At 46.5% G+C, this 24,376-nt stretch overlaps 1 protein-coding gene across 1 annotated transcript in view; it reads left to right on the top strand.

The window, feature by feature from the left end:
* SPEG (striated muscle enriched protein kinase) overlaps positions 1-10,650 on the top strand; it is a 382,864-nt gene extending 372,214 nt beyond the window's left edge. The window contains exons 38-41 of the mRNA XM_040358128.1: positions 799-1,022; positions 1,679-1,754; positions 5,383-5,532; positions 7,781-10,650. Of these exons, the coding sequence (XP_040214062.1) occupies positions 799-1,022; positions 1,679-1,754; positions 5,383-5,532; positions 7,781-7,994 (664 nt within the window). The 3' untranslated portion in view covers positions 7,995-10,650. The remainder of the gene's footprint in view (positions 1-798; positions 1,023-1,678; positions 1,755-5,382; positions 5,533-7,780) is intronic.
* Positions 10,651-24,376: the final 13,726 nt, after the last annotated feature.

Genomic DNA, 24,376 nt, shown 5'->3' with positions numbered 1-24,376 from the left:
CGGGCTGTGCAGCAGGCAGATGATCAACAGAGACTGGCTGGGCAGCAGGCAGATGATCAGCAGAGACTGGCAGGGCAGCAGGCGGGTGATCAGCAGAGATTGGATGGATGGCAGGCGGATGATCAGTAAATACTGGCTGGGCAAAATGATCAGCAGCGATTGGCTGAGTAGCAGGCAGATGATCAGCAGAGTCACACAAGCTGGGTCTGTAACTGGCAGTCAGATCAGGCAGAGGCATAATCAGAGTTCAGGCCGAAGTAGATAACAGTTGAGCAGATCAGGAACAGAAGAAGCAGGCAGAGGCCTATTCCAGGGACAGGCCAAGGTTATTGATTGAAGAGTAGTCAGGGTAGGCTGGATCAGTAAAAGGTAGTCAGATACATAAGCAGATAACAGGTTTCACAGGGAACCATGTATACCAGATAGCACTGATCATGTGCAAGCAGGTTACTTTAAATAGCCCGCTCGGAGCATTCCGGAGAGACTCGCACACACACGGACGCGCGGCACACACATAAGCACATCTCCATATGCTTGGCTATGCGCTGGCCTGTGCCCAGATATTCATTCCAATGCACCATCCTTTCTGACATCCACTTTGATTTATTTATGTATTTATTACAGGCAATATGTAGCAATGTTCCCACGTAGATTCATTCTGTAGCAATGTTCCAAAATAGATCCATTTTGTATTAATATGTAAACATAAATCCAGTTGTAGCAATGTTCCCACATCGATACATTTTCTATCAATGTCCAGCATTTTGATTCTGTGTTGTCCTTCCTTTGTGGGTCTAGGTTCCGTTACTCAGAAGATGATGTCGCCAATTACTTGCTTCAGATCTTTCAGGGATTAGAATATCTCCATGAACAGAAGATCCTACATCTGGACATTAAACCAGAGAACATCATGGTGTCTTATATGAATACCATTAAGATCATTGACTTCGGAAGCGCTCAGATATTCAGCCCTCTCATCCTTCGCCAGCTGGGGAAACGTGTCGGGACCCTGGAATACATGTGTACGTGAAACAACTAGAATCAGTAACCTGGCCTCATAATGTGTCCTTCTGCTAAAACCTGAAATTAGTTCCTGAGGCCAAGAGGAAAATTATATGTAAACAATATTAATTAAACATCTTTGGTTTACTTGCACACGATACTGATGCATAGGTGTGCGCAGCCTACTGCATTAGGGTGTGCACCCCGAAGTTCAAACACATATGTCTGTGTGTATCTATCGGCAGTAGGGCAATGGACGGTGTCAGTAGGCTAGTGGATGATGCCAGTAGGGCAATGGATAATGTCAGTAGGGCAGTGGATAATGTCCGCAGGGCAGTTGACGATGTCAGTAGGGCAGTGGATGATGCCAGTAGGGCAGAGATTGGTGTCTGTAGTTTTTTTTATTATAACTTTTGTCCCACTTTTGAGTCAGGGAAAGGGACCGAGGACAGAGCTTCCCCTGCCTCTATCTCCCCTGCCTCTATCTCTCCATCCAAGCAGCAGGGGAAATCTGTACATTACAACATGATTAGGGTGTGCCCAGGCATACCTGGCACACCCTGTGCGCACGCTTATGCTTGTAGAACATAATTGCTGTATGTAAAAAATTGTTTGCTCCACCAACCATCCTGATACCATTTTATATCTTTGTCTCTTTTCTGTGTTCTCTCTGCAGCCCCAGAGATGCTGAAAGGAGAGGCTATTGGACCAGCGGCTGATATTTGGGGATTAGGTGTACTTACATATGTAATGTAAGTAATAAATGATCCAGTGTAGTCATTTATAGGGGAAATGCATGTTGGGAGAATTTCACTAGTGCTTGCTCAAAGTGGTGTAATAGATTTATCCCTGGTCCAATTCCAGGATATATGTTCTATTCTGCCTCTGATCCAAATTCATGATGTGAATGCATGCATGCAAAAGAATCACACTGGCACACACTGGTCAGTGTGAGCTCTTCCTCATCAACCCAGGGTTTATTCAAGGTCACAGCCCCTTATATAAGCAAAGTGACATAAGCAAACGTCATCACATATGTGTGTATATGATTGGTTCATCTGTAAATGGTCCTTTTCCTGTCGACATCTGTTTTCCACGAGGCTGAATTCCAGACCTTTCAGCAGTCATCTTTCATTGCACGGTGGGAGGGGCAGAAAGGAGGGGTAAGAAAGACATCTGTTTCTCGTTTTGAGTAAGGGGTGAATACCTCTGTTATATTTTAGTCAAGGAAAAATACTACTGTTTCTCACATGATTACTAAGACATATACATATATATATCGCAACAAGTAAGAAAATAAATAATAAAAATAATAAAAAATAAAATAAAATAATAATATTTGAGTGGTTAAGAGAGAGAGACAATCATAGACATTTTATCAACTCCATCACAGTGGTTCTAAAATCAAAAAAGTTGTTTTACTTTAATGCATTCTATGCATTATGGTAACAACTTTCTACTAGCTGTTTCTCATTCCCTCCCCCCAAACATTTATCTGAGTCCTGTATTGATCCAATGCTGTGCCCTTTTGCAGCTCTACAGTCCCCAAACAAATCCTGTGAGGGGGGTGAGTCTAAGCTGCTCTGTGTGTGTCCATGGATGGACACAGCCCGGCTCAGAAGCACGCCGGCCTGTGTCTCACCATAGGAAGGGGCTTCCTTTGAGGCACACAGAGAAAGAGGCAGAGCGGAGCGTGCCATCGGGAGGGGAGGGGGGGCCTTAAAAAATGAGGTAAGTGGCTGCTCTGCGCAATACCATTGCACAGAACACGTACCTCTTTGTTATTTTAATTTAAAAAAAAATTGACCTTACAACCTTTTTAAAGCAAAACTTTTTTGCTTTAACGGAAAATACCACATTTGGCCACTAGATGGTGGTAAGTATGTTAAAGAATTTCTGTGATACTTCTCATCATCTAGTGGCCCTGTTGTTGTTGTTTCCTTTTCTAAACCAGTGAAAAACATTCAACTAGCACAGGAAATAGCTTAAAGTGGATGTAAACCCTCCATACACCATTGAAGTGAACAGCCTCAGATGATACACAGAGATGAAACAAATCTCTCTACATAGGTTTTACATGTATATCTGCTGTATTCACATTTATATACTGTTTAGAAAGTTCAGATCATGTTAGGAAATGTTCTCTTCCTGTTTAACCACTTCCAGACCTGCGCACGACGATGTACGTCCTGTTTTTAAAGATTGATATCTCGGTAACGGCAGCAGCTGCTGCCACAACCGAGGTATCGATCTTTAGTGTGCGCGGTCTGGTACACGATAACGGCGGTCTCCGCGGCGCATTCGGCGCGAGATCGCCGTTATCGGTGGCGGGAGAGGGGCCCTCCCGCTGCTCTCCCGCGCCCTCCGCCGCTTACTGGAGCCGTCGGTAGCGGCGGAGGAGATCGGGACCGTTCGGCAGCTGACTGGGGACGAGACTGAAGGAAAAATCTCCTTCGCCCGTCCCTCAAAACGTCAAAACGTCAGTCCCGCCCAGCCTCTTAAAGAGACAATTTTTTATATTTTTTTTGCATTTTAGTCTAAATATGAGATCTGAGGTCTTTTTGACCCCAGATCTCATATTTAAGAGGACCTGTCATGCTTTTTTCTATTACAAGGGATGTTTACATTCCTTATAATAGGAATAAAAGTGATCAATTTTTTTTTTTTCAGTGTAAAAAGTAATACAATATATAAAAATAAATAAGAAAAAAAAAATAAAAATGTTTTAAAGCGCCCCGTCCCGACGAGCTAGCGCGCAGAAGCGAACGCATACGCGAGTAGCGCCCGCATATGAAAACGGTGTTCAAATCACACAAGTGAGGTATCGCCGCGATCGTTAGAGCGAGAACAATAATTATAGCCTTAGGCATACTCTGTAGCTCAAAAAATGCTATCTCTAGAATTTTTTAAACATCGCCTATCGAGATTTTTAAGGGTAAAAGTTTGACGCCATGCCACGAGCGGGCGCAATTTTTAAGCGTGACATGTTGGGTATCATTTTACTCGACGTAACATTATCTTTCACAATATATAAAAAAATTGGGCCAAATTTATTGTTGTCTTATTTTTTAATTAAAAAAAGTGAATTTTTTTAAAAAAAAAGTGCGCTTGTAAGACCGCTGCGCAAATACGGTGTGACAAAAAGTATTGGAATGACCACTATTTTATTCTCTAGGGTGTTAGAAAAAAATATATATATAATGTTTGGGGGTTTTAAGTAATTTTCTGCAAGACTAAAACATTTTTTTCTGCTAAACACCAAATCTGAAAAACACCTAAGGTCTGGAAGTGGTTAACACAGAGTGTGATGTCTGGGCATACAGCCAAGATAGCTAAAATTGCTGATTGGAGGAAAGGCACACACCCCCTCTCCTCATAGGCAGAGACTCTCAGAGGTGTTTTTTAACAGGGCCAGCTCCCTGCTAATCTATTTATAGCAACCTCCCCAGACAGAAATTTCAGGCTGCTTTTTTCTGGGGTGTCCGAGAATTTGTTATCTGGCTGATAACAGAGGAAACAGTTCAGGAGAGAGCTATGGGACTTAGCTCATTGAAGAGAGATAACAAAACACTGCAGATATATGTGCCCAGCTCAAATTTCGAGAATTTTACAACTTGCTGACTGCGCTTTTGGGTATCAGGCACGAGTGCACGCTGTTGATGGCTTGTTCCCACTGTGATTCTACACAGCGGGAGCCAATCAGCAGGTTCCATGGACTCAATCATACCTCCCAACATTTTGAGATGGGAATGAGGGACACCTATGAGCAAAAGTATGCAGGCATAAGACACACCCCCTGCCACGCCCCCTTAAAGGAGAATTGTACAATAAAAAACAAGATTGGTTAAACCCACAAGTGCCTTTTTACCGCTACTATTCCTTTATATTGGCTTTTGGAATTTACAAATGCAGCAATTTAGAAATCAGATGAAAGGTTTAGCGCTGGGAAAAACTTTTTGATAGATAATAAAGTGCATTTTATATACAATTATACTGATCAGAACAAAATGAGGAGGAATGAGGGACAGAGGGACTTTGCTCCAAATCAGGGACAGTCCCGTCTAAATCAGGGACAGTTGGGAGCTATGGACTCGATGATTGCCGCACCACCCCCCCCCACGCTGATCATTTGGTACATAGGCAGAACAGCAGTCTGCCTATGTAAACAAGGCTAATTGCCGTTCTGTCAGTGGGGAAGGCATGGAACCTCTGTTCCTGCAAAGCAGAGACAAGGATCCATGCCTCCCCCTAGTAAAATTGTTCTATGTCTATACTGTACTAATGGAGTGTATTAAAGTTACAGTGCATTTGGGAGAGGCCTACAATCTTTATTCCAGCATTATTCTCTCTTTATCTCTTTGGTTCTGTGTTTTTGTGCAGGCTAAGTGGACGATCTCCATTCTTTGAATTGGACCCCATGGAAATGGAAAACAAGATTGTAGCTGGACGGTTTGACATTTTTAAGCTCTACTCCAATGTTTCTCAAAGTGCTTCCCTCTTCATACGAAAGCTGCTGTCCATCTACCCCTGGTGAGTGGCCACATGGACGCAAAGAATATTCAAACAACTGCCTCTAGCAACCAATCAAATTCTTCCCTTTGCATTATATTGTGAGAAAGTGACCCAACGCCATGAATTTGAAAGAAATCTATCCTTGCCATGCCCCCCCCTGCCCCCCCACACACACTGCAGTGGTTAAAAATTCATTATGTCTAGCAGTGGCGGTGCGTCCATAAAGGGCGCAGGCGCGCCGCTTTTTCTCTCCTACCGTCCCTCTATCACCATAGATAGATTCATGCACTGCCACCCTCTATTCAGGTGCCCGGCCCCTTGTCGGGCGCCGGGCACCTGAATTGCAGCGGCGGGGTATTTTTTGAAAGGACCTGATTAGAGCCAAAGAGCCAGATCCACATACATTTGGATCGGCGCAGCGTATCAGAGATACACTACGCCGCCGTACCTTACCTGGCGTATATTCGAATCCTCAGCGAGTTTGCGCCGTAATTTACGGCGGCGTAGTGTATCTCTGGCGGCGGATCTCAAATTGGGCGGGTTGGGGGTGGGTTTCATTTAAATGAAGCGCGTCCCCGCGCCGAATGAACTGCGCATGCGTCGTCCAGAAATTTCCCGCCGTGCTTTGCGCGAAATGACGTCGCAAACAACGTCATTTTTTGAACTTAGACGTGAGTTACGTCCATCCCTATTCACGGATGACTTACGCAAAAAAAAAAAAATCAAATTTCGACGCGGGAACGGCGGCCATACTTAACATGGCAAGTCTACCTATACGCCGCAAAATAGCAGCTTTAACTATACGCCGGAAAAAGCCGACTACAGACAACGTTAGAAAATGCGACGGCCGCGCATACGTTCGTGGATCGTCGTAATTCGCTAATTTGCATACCCGACGCGGAAAACGACGCAAACTCCACCCAGCGGGCGCCAAAGTATTGCATCTAAGATCCGAAGGCGTACAAAGCCGTACGCCTGTCGGATCTTACACAAATGCCGTTGTATCTTGGTTTGAGGATTCAAACTAAAGATACGACGCAGGAAATTTGAAAGTACGCCGGCGTATCAGTAGTAGGGCGTACTTCGTCTGTGGATCTGGCCCATAGGCTCTAATAGGCGTCCAAAACAGTGAACAGCAAGCGCCATGCTGGGCGTTCGCTGTTCACTTAGCTGTGTATTAGGAAATCGAATGAATCGCTTTCCTAACGCTGAACCGCCTCTCAGCCAATCAGGTGGTCGAGTCTGTGTTACCTGTCACCTGATTGGCTGAAACGACAGGCGCTGTGATTGGACGCTGCCTATGCCAACCAGGGGTTCCTTGATTAACCTCCAATTTGATGGCATCTGCATAGTTTCAGGGAAAACACCACTTGGCAGAGCCAGCTGCATTAACTTAATGATCTTTGTGGCTGTCTGACCACCAATAATAGTGGGCCTTAGTTTCCACTGGCCTCCAATGTAAGGGGCATTTTTTTCACTGACCCTCCATAACTTTTAACAGAGGTTCCCTGAGACCTGAAAATTATTTCAAGAGTTCCTCTGGGACAAACATATTGAGAATGGCTGCCCTAGACCAGCGGTCTCCAAACTGCGGACCGTGGGTTTAATATGGCTATTTGTTTGCCTTTATCTGGCCCTTGGGGCACTAGTTCTCTTACTGACACAAACAATGGGACACTATTTCTCTGACTGCCATCAATGACATGACACTATTCCTCCCACTGACACCAACAATGGGGCGCTATTCCTCTCACTAACACCAATAATGGAGCACTATTCTTCCCACTGACACCAACAATGGGACACTGTTCCTCCCACTTTCATGAACAGTGAGGTACTGTTCCTCCCACTGACACCAACAATGGGACACTATTCTTCCCACTGATACCAACAATGGGACACTATTCTTCCCACTGATACCAACAATGGGACACTATTCTTCCCACTGACACCAACAATGTGGCACTATTTCTCTCACTGACACCAACAATGGGACAGTATTTCTCCTACTAACACCAATGATGGAGCACTATTCCTCCCACTGACACCATCAATAGGACACTAGTCTTCCCACTAATACCAAAGATGGCATTGTTCACTGACACCACAACATTTTGTATTTCCAACTGCCACAGTCCAGCCCCCTATAGTCTGAATCACAGTAAATTGGCCCTTTATGTAGAATATTTGGAGACCCCTGCCCTAGGCTATGGAAAAACTGAAGGAAACGATAAAGGAACTAACCTCTCAATCTGCTTGTTCACAGGAGCCGACCCACATTACAAGAGTGCTTCTCAAACCCTTGGCTTCAGGACGCCTATTTAATGAAGCTGAGGCGCCAGACTCTCACCTTCACCACCAACCGCCTCAAGGAGTTCTTGGTGGAGCATCAAAGAAGACGCTCAGACATGGCTACCAAGCACAAAGTTCTGCTTCGCTCTTACCATGGAACGCAGCCACCAGCTCCCGTCACCCAATGACCACGGGAAAAGGACCTTGGCGATGAGTAAGGTGGTCACGAAGCCAAAGGTGCATTACACTGGACGATAACAAGACGTCAAAGGTCCCAGGGAAAGTATTGGCAAGGAACAAAAAGTCAATACCTTATAGTGTAAATAGAGAGGACATCATATCCCTGTGCCAAGGGAGTCCTGGGCACATCGGTGGTCAGTATACCTCTGTGACTGACATGGTGTAGTCCAGTGAGACTGAGGAATAGGAAGCATTAGAGTTGTGGGTGCATGGTGCATGTGAAACACCCCCACTTCCACAGCAAAGAAGATCTGACAGCTGTTTTTGACCTACCACCACCTTTGACCTCAGTTCATTGCAACTTTTTAGAGTCAACCTCTACGCTGGAAAAGGATACTTGACTTGAGTCATCTGGCCCTTGGTTTCCATGGCCCCTCCAAGGACTGTTTGGCATCACTTCCTAGACACAACAAGTGGTCTTAATGCAAAACAGGCATTATTTATGCAAAGTGTTTTTTATTTATTTTATTTCACTTACCTGGGTTCCTAACTAAAAAAAAAGATCACCATGATACACAGATAGGTACTCATTTACAATAATAGTCTCATTTAGATTTTAGCCCATTACAAGGCTGAGATATTATAATAGAAAAATAATTGTTTACAAATTGTTCTCGAAAAACCTTAAAAAGGGCCTACAGATACTAGATTGGGGATAGATCATATGCCCGATAGATGACACGATGAATTTAACGTTATAGTAATCGCGAGCCGTTGGAAGTAAAAGCTTCTGTCTTGTCCGATTGGTGAGTTCTAAGATTTTATTTAAAGGCTAGTAAGAGAGAGAAAGACAACAAATAGATCTTTTTTTAGATATAATTGACCATAGGCCTCCACCAATCGGAACAACCCTTGTTCTCCTATTGTACTAGGAGCTATGCGCTGTACTGTAGAGATGTTTCAGCTTTACATCTCCTTAAAAGCACCAAGTGTCTGTCTATTACAATTCCCCACTTCCTGTCCACACCTTCCTCTCCTCCCTCAACCTTTGCCCCGTGCTAAATCGTTTGGTATGTACCAGCAAGGTCTTCCATATCTTCCACCGTCAAGTCACGCCACCATGTTTTTATCTGAACATCATTGGTTCTGATTATGGGATACTTAAGCAATGTTAACTATCCAGCCATGTTTTCAACCGCTGCCGTACCCTAATCAATGTTACTTGATAGGGATAATGTGTTTCATACCTCCCTTTGAAGACATATGTCTGTTCCACTTTCTGGTTTGTTGGGCTGTCACAGAAAGTAGAAGATGCTAACTAGTCAGCTACTCTCCAAAGAGCCAAGCCACTAACGAAGGAGAGAGGAAATGCCCATTGGATAGATACTGGACTTACTTAATGGCTGATAACAAGAGGGCAATGTCCTTACTGGCTGAGAACATGGGACAATCTCTTTAAGGGCTGAGAACAAGGGATGTTGACCTTAATGGCTGAGAACATGGGACAATCTCTTTAAGGGCTGAGAACAAGGGACATTGACCTTAATGGCTGAAAAAAGGGGAAATTGACCTTAATGGCTGAGAAAAAAGGACATTGACATTAATGGCTGAGAAAAAGGGACATTGACCTTAATGGCTGAGAAAAAGGGACATTGACCTTAATGGCTGAGAACAGAGTACAATGTTCTTAACATCTGAGAACAAAGGACATTAACCTTTATTACTAAGAACAAGAGACAATGTCTTTCATGGTTAAGAACAAGAAACAATGTCCTTCACGGCTGAGAACAAGAAACAATGTCCTTCATGGCTGAAAACAAGGAACATGGACCTTAATGTCTGATAACAAGGGACAATGTTTAATGGCAGAGAACAAGGGACATTGGCCTTAATGGTTGAGAACAAGGGACATTGGCCTTAATGGTTGAGAACAAGGGACATTGACCTTAATGGTTGAGAACAAGGGACATTGACCTTAATGGTTGAGAACAAGGGACATTGACCTTAATGGTTGAAAACAAGGGACATTGGCCTTAATAGTTGAGAACAAGGGACTATGACCTTAATGTTTGATAACAAGGGACATTGGCCTTAATGGTTGAGAACAAGGGACATTGACCTTAATGGTTGAGAACAAGGGACATTGGCCTTAATGGTTGAGAACAAGGTACATTGACTTTGATGACTGAAAACAAGGGACATTGACCTTAATATCTGAGATCAAAGGGACAAAATTCCCTAATGATGAACGTAAAAAGGAATGTTGGGAGATGTGTGGTACAGAGGGAGAGAGCAAGTTAAACATAAAGTCAGATTCTAGTAGAGCACAGCCAGCTCTGGTTGAAACAACCTTCAGCTGGGAAAAGGACTAGACGTGACGTTCTGGCGATCTCAAAGGACGTGGCTAAAGGGCTTCACTGTAATGGTGCCACTTGAGTTTGTACATTTGTAGAAGGGGGGTATGCTGTCCCCTAAAGCTGCTCTCGATCTGCCTATTTATTCACTAAAATGAAAATGGATTTATTTATTTATTAGAATTTGCGTTGCTTTTCCTGAGTTTGTATTTTTCCCCCCTCGACCCCTTTTTTGGTGTGAAGTTGAATAAATTAAATAAATATACTGAGGTTGCACGGACCGCCACGTGTAATCTGTATTAATAAAGTTGTTTATTTTTTTATTTTAATTAACTGCTTGTAAGTTTGCTCCTACATCTCCTACATCAATAGTCACCGGCTCCAACTGGACACTATGGGGTCTAGTTCTAAAACATTTGTTGGACAAATGTCAACAGGCACAGATCTAGCCTATTCGAGCTGGGGGTGTTGTGGGAAAAAAGTCACGGGCATAATGTCATCACTGTGTGTGAGTCACAATCCAGGAAACAAGCATCAGGTGTTTGCATCAGAATCCCTTCTTACATCAGGTGACCCCATCAGAGTCCTACCTTACTTCAGGTGTCCCCATCAGAATCCCCTCTTACACCAGGTGACCCCATCAGAGTCCTCCCTTACTTCAGGTGTCCTCATTAGAATCCCTTCTTACATCAGGTGTCCTCATCAGAATCCCTTCTTACATCAGGTGTCCTCATCAGAATCCCTTCTTACATCAGGTGACCCCATCAGAGTCCTCCCTTACTTCAGGTGTCCTCATTAGAATCCCTTCTTACATCAGGTGTCCTCATCAGAATCCCTTCTTAAATCAGGTGACCCCATCAGAGTCCTCCCTTACTTCAGGTGTCCTCATCAGAATCCCTTCTTACATCAGGTGTCCTCATCAGAGCCCTCCTGTACATCAGGTGTCCCTATTAGTGTCCTCCCTTACATCAGGTGTCCTCATCAGAATCCCTTCTTACATCAGGTGTCCTCATCAGAATCCCTTCTTACATCAGGTGTCCTCATCAGAATCCCTTCTTACATCAGGTGACCCCATCAGAGTCCTCCCTTACTTCAGGTGTCCTCATCTTAATCCCCTCTTACATCAGGTGTCCCCATCAGAGCCCTCCTGTACATCAGGTGTCCCTATTAGTGTCCTCCCTTACATCAGGTGTCCCCATCAGAAACCCTTCTTACATCAGGTGTCCCCATCAGAATCCCCTTTTACATCAGGTGTCCCAATCGGAGTCCTCCCTTAGTCCCCATAAGAGCCCTTCTGTACATCAGGTGTTACCATCAGAATCCCCTCTTACATCAGGTGTCCCCATCAGAGCCCTCCTGTACATCAGGTGTCCCTATTAGTGTCCTCCCTTACATCAGGTGTCTCCATCAGAAACCCCTCTTACATCAGGTGTCCCCATCAGAATCCCCTTTTACATCAGGTGTCCCCATCAGAGCCCTCCCGCACATCAGGGGTTCCTATTTGAGTCCTCCCTTACATCAGGTGTCCCCATCAGACTCCTCTTTTACATCAAGTGACCATATCAGAATCCCCTGTTGCATCAGGTGTCTCCAAGAGAAACCCCTCTTACATCGGGTGTCGCCATCAGAATCTCCTGTTACATCGGGTGTCCCCATCAGAGTTCCCCCTTACATGGATTGTCCCTTATCAGAGTGCCCCCTTACATCAATTGCCACCATTAGACATGCTCATCGATCAGCAGATGCACTCTCAGAGACCTGGGGTGGGGGGCGCAACTAAAATCTGGGGGCACATGAGCACTGCACATGAGCACTGCAAAACAACTGAAGGGCAGTCATGTTGGAACTGGAAGGGGCCATCTCCAAACTGTTCCCACAAAGTTAGGAAATTGTCCAAAATGACGCCTTAGGCATTCCCTTAACTGGAGCTAAGGGGCCCAACCCCTGAAAAACAACCCCCACACCATAATCCCCCCTCCACCAAATGATTGGGACCAGTGCACAAAGCAAGGTCCATAAAGACATGGATGAGCGAGTTTGGGGTGAAGGAACTTGACTGCCCTGCACAGAGTCCTGACCTCAACCCAATACCCAGGACGAATTAGAGCGGAGACTGTGAGCCAGACCTTCTCGCCTGACCCCACAAATGCGCTTCTGGAAGAATGGTCAAACATTCCTATAGACACACTCCTAAACCTTGTGGACGGCCTTCCCAGAAGAGGTGAAGCTGTTATAGCTGCAAAGGGCGGGGCCAACTCAATATTGAACCCTACGGACCAAGACTGGGATGCCATTAAAGTTCATGTGCGTGTAAAGGCAGGCGTCCCAATACTTTTGACAATATATATATATATATATATATATATATATATATTTATTTATTTATTTATTTACTTTTTTTCACAGCATCTTTTTTTGCAAAAAAAAATGAAAGTACTTGGCATACAAATAATAAAAGGAATGAACCAATCACGTCACGGTCAGTAAAGATCATCCAGTGAATGAAGCCGCCCAGGACCTGCGCTGGAATCTCCTCTGAAAACAAAGCGTGAGCCACAATCCGCGGTGTCTTCACCATGAGTCACCCTCTAAATATACCCGGCATGTCCATATGAGGTGTCTCTGCCTGCGGCCCCCCGTGCTGGGATCGGTGACAGGTGTTTATTACTGAGGGGAAACAGACCAGGCGGAGGATGGGATTTCAGGCCTGGCTGCTGGGACTATTCTGCCTCCTTCCAAGAGCTGCACAATCACGGGGGGCTGATATAACGGCTCCTTTACACTTCCCATCTTGTTATTGTGCAGAGACCCTGAATGGTGAGGCCTGACTGGTGTCACTGGTCCAACCGATCACATCAGAGGCTGATAAGTGGACAGGATGGTGTCTCCCGGCTTAGTAATGTTTTAGGCTGGGTTCACACTGCTGTTCACACCTATGGTGGCCAATAGGGTTGCCACCTTTTCTTCAGGCCAAACCCGAACACTTCAGCGTTGCACAGCAATTTTGTTTTCCTAGTATGCAGAAACTATGCTCAGATGTTGCTATTAAATAACATTTCTAATCATATGAAGTTAATCGCAAGAGTCCCCCTTTACATCAGAGTCCACAGAGTTACCTGTTTACATCTGAGTCCACAGAGTTACCCCTTTTACATCAGAGTCCACAGAGTTGCCCCTTTACATCAGAGTCCACAGAGTTGCCCCTTTACATCAGAGTCCCCAGAGTTACCCCTTTACATCAAAGTCTACAGAGTTGCCCTTTTACATCAGAGTCCACAGAGTTACCCCTTTTACATCAGAGTCCACAGAGTTGCCCCTTTACATCAGAGTCCACAGAGTTGCCCCTTTACATCAGAGTCCCCAGAGTTACCCCTTTACATCAAAGTCTACAGAGTTGCCCTTTTACATCAGAGTCCACAGAGTTACCCCTTTACATCAGAGTCCACAGAGTTGCCCCTTTACATCTGAGTCCCCAGAGTTGCCCCTTTACATCAGAGTCCACAGAGTTACCCCTTTACATCTGAATCCCCAGAGTTACCCTTTGACTGTAAGGGAGAACTCTGGGGACTCTGATGTAAAGGGATAACTCTGGGGACTCGAACATAAGGAATGCTCTGGTGTACGGCAAGGACTCTGATGTAATGAGTGCTCTAAGAACCCTGATTTACCTTGGCCTACTTACTTAGAGGCAGGAGAGAGAAGGGGGAGGGGGAGACTTAGTCCAGTCTGAATAATGTGTCCGGGTCTCAGACCCGGACGCATGATTCCAAACCCGAACTGTCCGGGTGAATCCCGAACAGGTGGCAACCCTATCCCCTGTGGGTTTCCTCCGGGTACTCCGGTTTCCTCCCACACTCCAAAGACATGCTGGTAGGTAAATTGGATCTGTCCAAATTGGCCCAGTATATATATGTATATCTGTGTGTATGACTGTGTGTCCCAAGCGTGTCACGATCCTACGGGGGAAAAAATTACCGCACCAGCCAAGCAGATACTGGCTGGAAAAAGCGCCTATTCAGTTCGCATGAGTAGCGCTATACATGTCATTCATTCACTCCCGTTTTTTTAAAAATTGTATTTATTTACTTTTTGCATTACACCTGTAAGGGGCCCAATGGTCCCCAGGGCCCCTTACAGGCCCGGCCGACCCCCCCCTCTCCCATTTTTTTTTTTGCATTACACCTGTAAGGGGCCCTATAGTCTCCAGCCCCCCCCCCCCCCCCTCGCTTATTATCTTATTATGTGATGGCTGCCCTGTGTCCGGTATTCACCCGGACAGTTTGGGTTTGGAATCATGCATCCGGGTTTCATGCTGCCTGAAACCCGCACACATTATTCAGACCGGACTATGGCTTCCCAGCAGGGTTGTGGTTGTAGTTGTCTAAGCCAAGAGTCTCTTTAATACTGCACACTCCATGTTGTACATTTCTGGCAGCTGATTGGCGCCACCATCTTCTAGGTTGGCACGGATGTCATCAGCCCAGCCTGTAATAAGGTACTGTACATGCAAAGCTTGTTTAACTGCTTGCCGCCCGCCCACCGTCAAATGACGGCAGAGCGGTGCGGCTCTTGTTCTGGGTGGACGTCATATGACGTCCACCCAGAACGAGAGCCGCACCGCTCCGCCGTCATTTGACGGTGGGCGGGCGGCAAGCGGTTAAACAAGCTAGGACACAGCGCGACCCCGATCTCTGTAAAGAGCCGCATCCACGTCTCTTTTACCATGTGATCAGCTGTGTCCAATCACAGCCAGTCACATGTAAACACAGAGATCCCGGTAATCGGGAGCAGTGATCAGTGTCGTGTCACTTGTAACCCATCTCCCCCACAGTTAGAGTCACTCCCTAGGACACACTTAACCCCTTCATCGCCCCCTCGTGTTAAACCCCTTCACTGCCAGTCTCAATTACACAGTAATCAGTACATTTTAATAGCACTGATCGCTGTAAAAAATGACAATGGTCCCAAAATGGCATCAAAAGTGTCCGATGTGTCCGCCATAATGTTGCAGTCATGATAAAAATTGCTGATCGCCGCCATTAATAATAAAAAAATTATAATAATAAAAATGCCATAAAACTATCCCCTATTTTGTAGACGCTATAACTTTTGCGCAAACCAATCATTGCTTATTGCGATTTTTTTTTACCAAAAATATATTATTTTTTTTTATAGATTTTTTGGGGATATTTATTATAACAAAAAGTAAAAAATATTGAATTTTTTTCTAAATTGTCGCTCTTTTTTTGTTTATAGCACAAAAAATAAAAACCGCAGAGGTGATCAAATACCACCAAAAGAAAGCTCTATTTGTGGGGAAAAAAGGACGTCAATTTTGTTTGGGTACAGTGTAGCATGACCGCGCAATTGTCAGTTAAAGCGACGCAGTGCCGAATCGCAAAAAGTAGCATGGTCTTTGACCAGCAAAATGGTCCGGGGCTGAAGTGGTTAATGTATGTCCTAGCCTTTTCATATTTTTTTTTTTTACGGGCTATTTTTAGCTCTGATCGCTGTATAAATGATAAATGGTCCCAAAAAAGTCTCAAAAGTGTCCGATGTGTCCGCCACAATGTCGCAGTCCTGCTGAAAATAGCTGATTGCCACCATTACTAGTTAGAAAAAAAAAAAAGAATAATAAAAATGTCATAAATCTATCCCCTATTTTGTAAACGCTATAACTTTTGCACAAACCAATCAATATATGCTTATTGCGATTTTTTTTTTTTTTACCAAAAATATGTAGAAGAATACGTATTGGCCAAAACTGAGGAAGAAATTTTGGGGGGGATATCGGCCTAAACTAAGAAAACATTTTTTTTTTTTATATATATATTTTTTTAAGGATATTTATTATAGAAAAAAAGTTAAAAATATCGCTTTTTTCAAAGTTGACACTATAAAAACCGCAGAGGTGCTCAAATACCACCAAATAAAAGCTCTGGGGCAGATCCTCAGAGCGAGTACGCTGGGGTATCTACTGAATCCTCAAACCAAGATACGACGGCATCTGGGTTAGATCCGACAGGTATACGTCCTCGTACACCTTCGGATCTAAGATGCAATTCTTCGGCGTCCGCTGGGTGGCGTTCACTTTGTTTTTTTCCGCGTCGGGTATGCAAATTAGCTATTTACGACGATCCACGAACATACGCGTGGCCGTCGCATTCTTTTACGTCGTCTCTAGGCGGCTTTTTTCGGCGTATAGTTAAAGCTGTTGTTTTGCGGCGTATAGTTAGACTTGTCGGGATGGGCGTAGTTCACGTCTAAGTTAAAAAAAATGACGTCGTTGCGACGTCATTTAGCGCAATGCACGGCGGGAAATTTAGAAACGGAGCATGCGCAGTTCATTCGGCGCGGGGACGCGCTTCATTTAAATGAAACACGCCCCCTAATCGCCGATTTGAATTCTGCCGCCAGAGATACACTACGCCGCCGTAACTTACGGCGCAAATTCTTTGGGGATTCGAACCGGCAAAAAGTAAGTTACAGCGGCGTAGCGTATCTCTGATACGCTGCGCCCATCTATTTCTATGTGGATCTGCCCCTTTAATTGTGGGGAATAAAAGGACGTCAATTTTGTTTCGGTATAACGTCACATGACCGCGCAATTGTCAGTTAAAGCGGCGCAATGCCGAATCACAAAAAATGGCCTGGTTATGCAGCAGCCAATTCTTCTGCGGGTTGAAGTGGTTAAAATTAAAAAAAAAAATTGTTATAAATATATACACTATTATATACGCTTCTTCAGGAGCTTAGGAATATAAATAAAATCGAAAAAACAGAAATAAATCTTAAAATGAAAGGCTGATATACATTAACCACTTCAGCCCGAAAGGATTTACCCATTTCTTGACCAGGTCATTTTTTGCGATATGGCACTGCGTCATTTTAACTGACAATTGCGCGGTCGTGCGACATTGTACACAAACAAAATTTATGTTCTTTTTTCCCAGAAATAGAACTTTCTTTTGGTGGTATTTGATCACCTCTGCGGTTTTTATTTTTTGGGCTATAAACAAAAAAAGAGCGAAAATTTAAAAAAATAATATATATTTAACTTTTTTCTATATTCCTTTCATGACTAATGCCGCGTACACACGATCGGATTTTCCGTTGAAAAAAGGCGGATGGACTTGTTTCATCGGAAATTCCGATCGTGTGTGGGCCCCATCTGACTTTTTTTCCATCGGAGTAAAAAAATAGAACATGTTTTAAATTCTTCCGATGGGAAATTCCGATTGTCTGTGTGGAATTCCATCGGAGAAAAATCCACGCATTCTCAGAATCAAGTCGACGCATGCTCGGAAGCATTGAACTTTATTTTTCTTGGCTCGTCGTTGTGTTTTTACGTCACCGCGTTTTGGACGGTCGGAATTTAGTCTGACAGTGTGTATGCAAGACAGCTTGAACGGAATTCCGATGAAAAAATCCATCGGATTGTGTACGCGGCATAAGCCTATTTCTGACATTTGTTGCTTACAAGTTAAAGTGGAGTTTCCATCCCCAATTTTTTGTTTTTCATTATTGTGCTATTAGATCTAAAAAAAAAAAAAAAATGTTTTACTCATCTAGAAATGCCTGTTGCTATGCAGTCCCATGAAATCTGCCTTTGGAATCACCTAGGATTCTGACATCATCTCCCTCTAATGCTCCTGGGAAATGTGTGTCATCATTTCCCAGGATGTAGTGCGCTACCCAATTATCACTCCCCATCCAAGACTTCCAGGAAGTATTATTATTATTATTATTATAATTATTATTATTATTTTTTTTTACTAGTAATGGCGGTGATCTGTGATTTTTAGCAGGACTGCGACGTTATGGCGGACACATCGGACACTTTTGAGACTTTTTTGGGACCATTGTCATTTATACAGCGATCAGTGCTAAAAATAGCCACTGAAAAAAATGAAAAGGCTGATATACATTAACCACTTCAGCCCGGACCATTTTGCTGGTCAATGACCGAGCCACTTTTTGCGATTCGGCACTGCGTCGCTTTAACTGACAATTGCGCGTTCGTGCGACGTGGCTCCCAAACAAAATTGACGTCCTTTTTTTCCCACAAGTAGAGCTTTCCTTGGAGGTATTTGATCACCTCTGCGGTTTTTATTTTTTGCGCTATAAATAAAAATAGAGCGACAATTTAAAAAAAAAATCAATATTTTTTTACTTTTTGCTATAATAAATATCCCCCAAATATCTATAAAAGAACGTTTTTTTCCTCAGTTTAGGCCGATACGTATTTTTCTACATATTTTTGGTAACAAAAAAATCGCAATAAGCGTTTATCCATTGGTTTGCACAAAAGTTATAGCGTCTAAAAAATAGGGAATACTTTTATGGCACTTTTCCCAATAATATTTGTTTTACTAGTAATGGCGGCGATCAGCGATTTTTATTGTGACTGCGACATTATGGTGGACACATCGGACACTTTTGAAACAATTTTGGGACCATTGACATTTTTACAGCGATCAGTGCTATAAAAATGCACTGATAACTGTGAAAATGACACTGGCAGTGAAGGGGTTAACCAGTAGTTGGCGCTGTAGGAGTTAAGTTTGCCCTAGTGAGTGTTTCTTACTGTAGGGGGGTGGGGTTGTGTGTGACACGTCACTGATCTCCGCTCTGATTACACGTAGCGGAGATCAGTTTGTTTACATTAGCATCTTCCCGCTCTATCTCTCTGTGAGACGATCTCGGGTATCCCCGCGGCGATCGAAGTCTGCGGGACCCACGGAGATCGCGGCAGGGTTGCGAGCGCACCGCCACCGGTGCACGCGACCACACGGCGGCATCTTAAAGGGGACGTACCTGTACTCCCTTATGCCTGTCCGTGCCATTCTGCCGATGTAAATAGGCGCGCGCTGGTCCTTAAGCGGTTAATAGTCAATCTATATCACATAATGAGATAATGTAATGTAATCTGACCATCTAGCAACCCATAGGGGAGAGTATGTGACATTTATACAGCGATCTGTGCTAAAAATAGCCACTGATTACTGTAGGAATGTCAGTGGCAGGGAAGGGTAGGGAGCGATCAAGGGTTTAAAGTGGCCCTATACCACTTTTTTACATTATTGCCTACAGGTAAGTCTATAATAAGACTTACCTGTAGGTAAAATGAATATCTCCAGAAACCTGTACGGTTCAGGAGATATCCGCCTTGCATGCAGCCGCTGAAATCACTGGCACATGTTCTCTGAAGGTCCAGTGGATGCTGCCAAACCTTTGCCGGAAAAAAAAAGGATTTTTGTACTCACCGTAAAATCCATTTCTCTGAGTTCATAGACGGACACAGCCTTCATTGACCTTAGGGTTATGCTTCTTCCTACCAGGAGATTTAGGCAGAATTCTACAGCACTTAAGGTGTTAAAAACTTTCCTTCATGCCGCTCCTCCCAGGGGGCGTGGCTCCCCCAGGCATAACCCCCACTCTGCTCTAGCAGCTTCAGTTCGTAACAAGCAGTACAAACCAAGGAGGGGTGGGTGCTGTGTCCGTCTATGAACTCAGAGAAATGGATTTTACGGTGAGTACAAAAATCCTTTTTTCTCTTTCGTTCATAGACGGACACAGCCTTCATTGACCTTAGGGACGTCCCCAAAGAGTGTCAAAAAAATTTGAGGGGTGGGAAAATAACACAGCAAACAACAGGTTACACCCCAAACAAAACCGGAGTTACTCAACGGAGGAACTCCAACCTTAAACTGCCGCCTGTAACACCCTGCGGCCGAAGGAGGCATCAGAAGATGCACTCACATCCACCTTATACAACTTTGAAAAGTGTGGACCGACGACCAGGTCGCTGCCTTACACACCTGTAACACAGAGGCTTGGTGTCGGAAAGCCCAGGAGGCCCCGATCGCCCTGGTCGAATGCGCCGTGACCCGAAAGGGAGGCGCCCGCCCCTTCAGGGCGTAGGCCTGAAGCACAACCTGTCGGATCCACCTGGAAATGGTGGCCGACGAGACTGCCAGGCCCTTACTGGGACCAGACACAGACACGAACAGCGAGTCCGACTTCCGGAACGGAGCTGTCGCCGACAAGTAAACTCGAAGGGCCCGAACCACATCCAGAGAATGTAAAACGGCTTCCTTCGGGTTCTTCGGCTGAGGACATAATGATGGAACAACAATGTCCTCGTTAATGTGAAAGGCCGAAACGACCTTCGGAAGAAAAGAGGGCTGCGGGCGCAGCACCGCCTTATCCTGATGGATGACCAAGTAGGGGGCCTTGCAAGACAAGGCCGCCAGTTCAGACACTCGTCTGATAGAGGTAATAGCTACCAGAAAGACCACCTTCTGCCACAAGGTCAGCAAGGGGATCTCCCGAATGTCCTCAAAGGGGGCACGCTGAAGCGCAGAGAGGACCAAATTCAAGTCCCAAGAAGGTAGCGGAGGGCGCACCAGGGGGGCCACATGCCGGACCCCCTGCACAAACGTGCGAACCAAAGAATTCGCTGCCAAGGGACGCTGAAAATAAACAGCCAGAGCAGAAATCTGACTCTTGATCGTGCTCAAGGCAAGAGCCTGGTCCACTCCCCGCTGTAGGAACAGCAGGATCCGGGACACCACGTAAGTACGGGGGTGCCACTTCATCTCCTCACACCTAGAGATGTATGCTTTCCATGTACGATGGTAAATTTTTCGAGAAGTGGACTTCCGTGCACGCAGCATGGTAGAGATTACCGGGCCCGACAGGCCCCGGTCCTTCAGTACCTGGTTCTCAACAGCCACGCCGTTAAAGCCAGTGACCGTAAAGCAGGATGGAAGATCGGGCCCTGAGACAGGAGATCTTCCCTCAGAGGCAGACGCCAGGGGGCGTCTGCCACCAGACGTACCAGGTCCGCGTACCAAGAGCGACGCGGCCAATCTGGGGCGATCAGGATCGTTGGAATACCTTCGGCTTCCACCCTGCGCAGCAGGCGGGGTAGGAGCCTTAGAGGAGGGAAGGCGTAAATCAGGTGATATTGACCCCAGGGAGCCACTAACGCGTCTGACGCGTCTGCCCACGGGTCCTTTGACCTGGCCACAAACCGTGGTACCTTCCGATTGAGACGGGACGCCAGAAGGTCCACGTCTGGAGTGCCCCATTTTTGGCACAGGACCTGAAACACCTCCGGGTGGAGAGACCACTCCCCTTGATCCAGAGTCATGCGACTTAGGAAGTCGGCTTGCCAATTCAGAACTCCCGGAATGTATACCGCCGACAGGGCCGGAACGGACCTTTCGGCCCACCGAAGTATGTGAGCGACCTCCGTCGCCGCGGCCGAGCTCCTTGTGCCGCCCTGATGATTGAAGTACGCCGCGGCCGTGGCGTTGTCGGACTGGATCCTGACAGGATGGCCCTGTAGCTCCAGGGACCACCTGACAAGGCACAGCTTGATTGCTCGGAGCTCCAGGATATTGATCGGCAGGCGGGACTCCTCCCGAGTCCAGCGCCCCTGGGCTGACTGGGTGCCCCAGACGCCCCCCCCCCCCCAGCCGAAGAGGCTGGCATCCGTCGTGACCACTGTCCAGCGGCACGGGAAGAAAAGACTTCCCGGACCGAAGCACCGGAGACGTCAGCCACCATGCCAGGGAAGACTTGGCCAGATGGCTCAACCGAATCTGGCGATCCAGAGAAGATGGGACCCTGTCCCATCGTGACAGAATCTCCTTCTGTAGTACCCTGGTGTGGAATTGGGCATACGGAACCGCCTCGAAGGAGGCCACCATCAGACCCAGAACCCGCATGCAGAAGCGAAGAGATGACCACTTCTGGTTCAACAACTGTCTCACTGCAGATTGCAGGGTCAGCAGTTTTTTCGATGGGAGGAACACTTTTGTCTCCCCCGAATCCAAAACCAGCCCCAGGTGTTCCAGCCTCTGGGACGGAACCAACACTGATTTTCTGAGATTCATAAACCAGCCGAACTCCTGCAGAGTCCGACACGTGATGGACACGTCCTCCTCTAACTCTGAGCCTGAAGAAGCTCTCAGGAGAAGGTCGTCCAGGTATCCCACGATAGCGATCCCTCGCTGCAGTAGCAAGGCCAGGATCGGGGCGAGCACCTTGGTGAACACCCGTGGTGCCGACGCCAGCCCGAACGGGAGGGCCACGAATTGATAGTGGTCCTCCCCGATCGCAAAACGCAGATACCTTTGGTGGCTTGTGCAAACGGGAACATGCAGGTATGCGTCCATGATGTCTAAGGACGCCATGAAGTCCCCCTGGTGGAGGGACGCTATGATAGAACGGACCGACTCCATCCTGAATCGCTGCACCTTGACAAAGGAGTTGAGGGCCTTTAGGTCCAGGATAGGGCGAACCCCTCCCTTCTTGGGGACCACGAACAGATTGGAGTAGAACCCCCGAAACCGTTCCAGCGAGGGGACCGGTACAACCACCCCCCTGTCCAGAAGATCCTGGACAGCCCCGGACAGGGCTAGCCGATGATCCGGAGGAAGCTGGAGGTTGGATGGAAAAAATCTGTTTGGGGGACAAGAAAGGAACTCTATCTTGTACCCCGAGGCGACCACCTCGCAAACCCAACGGTCGGATAGAAGAGAATTCCACCGATCCACGAAGTCGTGAAGCCGTCCCCCCACCCGAGACCCGGGCGGGGGCAGACCTTCATGCGGAAGCAGGCTTGTCCGCAGGCTTGTTCGGTTTTTTGAACCAGGGGCGCTTACGCCCGGCAGCAAGGGCTTTTGCACCTTGCGGACCTTTTCCAGCCGCGCTGGCGCACCAAAAAAAACGCTTAGGGGTAGTAAAAGTAGGACCTTGCTTGCGGCGAGGTTCCCTACCCTTCCCCGACTGAGGGAGCAAGGTGCTCTTACCTCCAGTGGCATCCTTAATGATGTCATCCAGGGATGCCCCCAAAAGCCGTCCGCCCTTAAAGGGCAAATCTACCAAGGCCTTTTTTGAGGACTGGTCAGCCGACCAGCACTTCAGCCATATAAGGCGGCGCAGAACCACTGCGTAGACAGAAGCCCTGGAAAGCAAAGGAATCTAATCCATATCCGCCTCGCAGAGAAACTTCTGACCCTGAATCAACTGTTCAGCCAGGTCCCTAGAGGACTCGGAAGCCCCCTGGACCTCCAGGTCCTGCAGCAGGAGCTTCGCCCTTTCAGTCAGCGTCTGAGCTACCAGGGCTCCGGCCAGAGCCGGCCTTACCACCGAACCCACCACCGAGAACAGGGAGCGGGCCACGGCCTCCACTCTCCTATCAGCGGGGTCCTTGAAAGCAGGAGCCCCCTCCACAGGCAACGTAGTAGCCTTACTCAGTCTGGACACAGGAGGGTCCACCGACGGAGGAGTGACCCACTTTTTTAAAAAAGTCCTCCTCCAGGGGGTAACGGGTAGCAAAGCTTTTAGGAACCGTAAAAACCTTTTGCGGTGTATCCCATTCCTTATACAACATATTGTCTAAATAAGGAACACAGGGGAATACCTTAGCGGTACGCGGTGGTTTGCGGAATCCAAAAGGGACTGACACCGCTGGTGTCCCCGCCACATCCTCTAAATGAAGAGTCTCACGCACCGCAGTAATAAGAGCTCCAACAAATTCCTTATCAGCAGACTCCGCAGCAGAGTCATCCTCACTGTCCATGTGGGTTAAGCCCGCATCCTCTGACACGACAGAACCAGAAGCAGCAACAGCGTTATCAGATTCTGCGTCAGAGATATCCCCAGAAACAGCCTCTGGGGGGGGGGGGCGCTTTTTACCCCCCAACCGAGCACTGGCTGCTTCAAACCTGGTGAGAAAAAGACTCCAGGACAGCCGACACCGACTCAACAGATGTGGCAGGGGAAGGGGCGCTAAGGGATAATTCCGGCATTGTAAGGAATGAGGGGCCTGATTCAGGCTCCATATTGCCGTTGCCATTTCACCCCTACTGCCAAGGGCAGGAAAAAAGTCCCCCACAGGTCACCTCCCGGCCGCTAGAGCACAGTATGGGGCCCCCTGAGACTCACCACCCTCTGGTACAGCGCGGTCTGTGAAGGCAAGTGTGTGCTGAGGAGAAGCTGCAGCGCTGCGTCTGTCCCCT

Source organism: Rana temporaria, chromosome 6, assembly GCF_905171775.1.
Source record: "Rana temporaria chromosome 6, aRanTem1.1, whole genome shotgun sequence".
NCBI lineage: Eukaryota > Metazoa > Chordata > Amphibia > Anura > Ranidae > Rana > Rana temporaria.
Note: the sequence above shows the minus strand (reverse complement) of the source record. Positions and strands in the feature narration are given on the sequence as shown.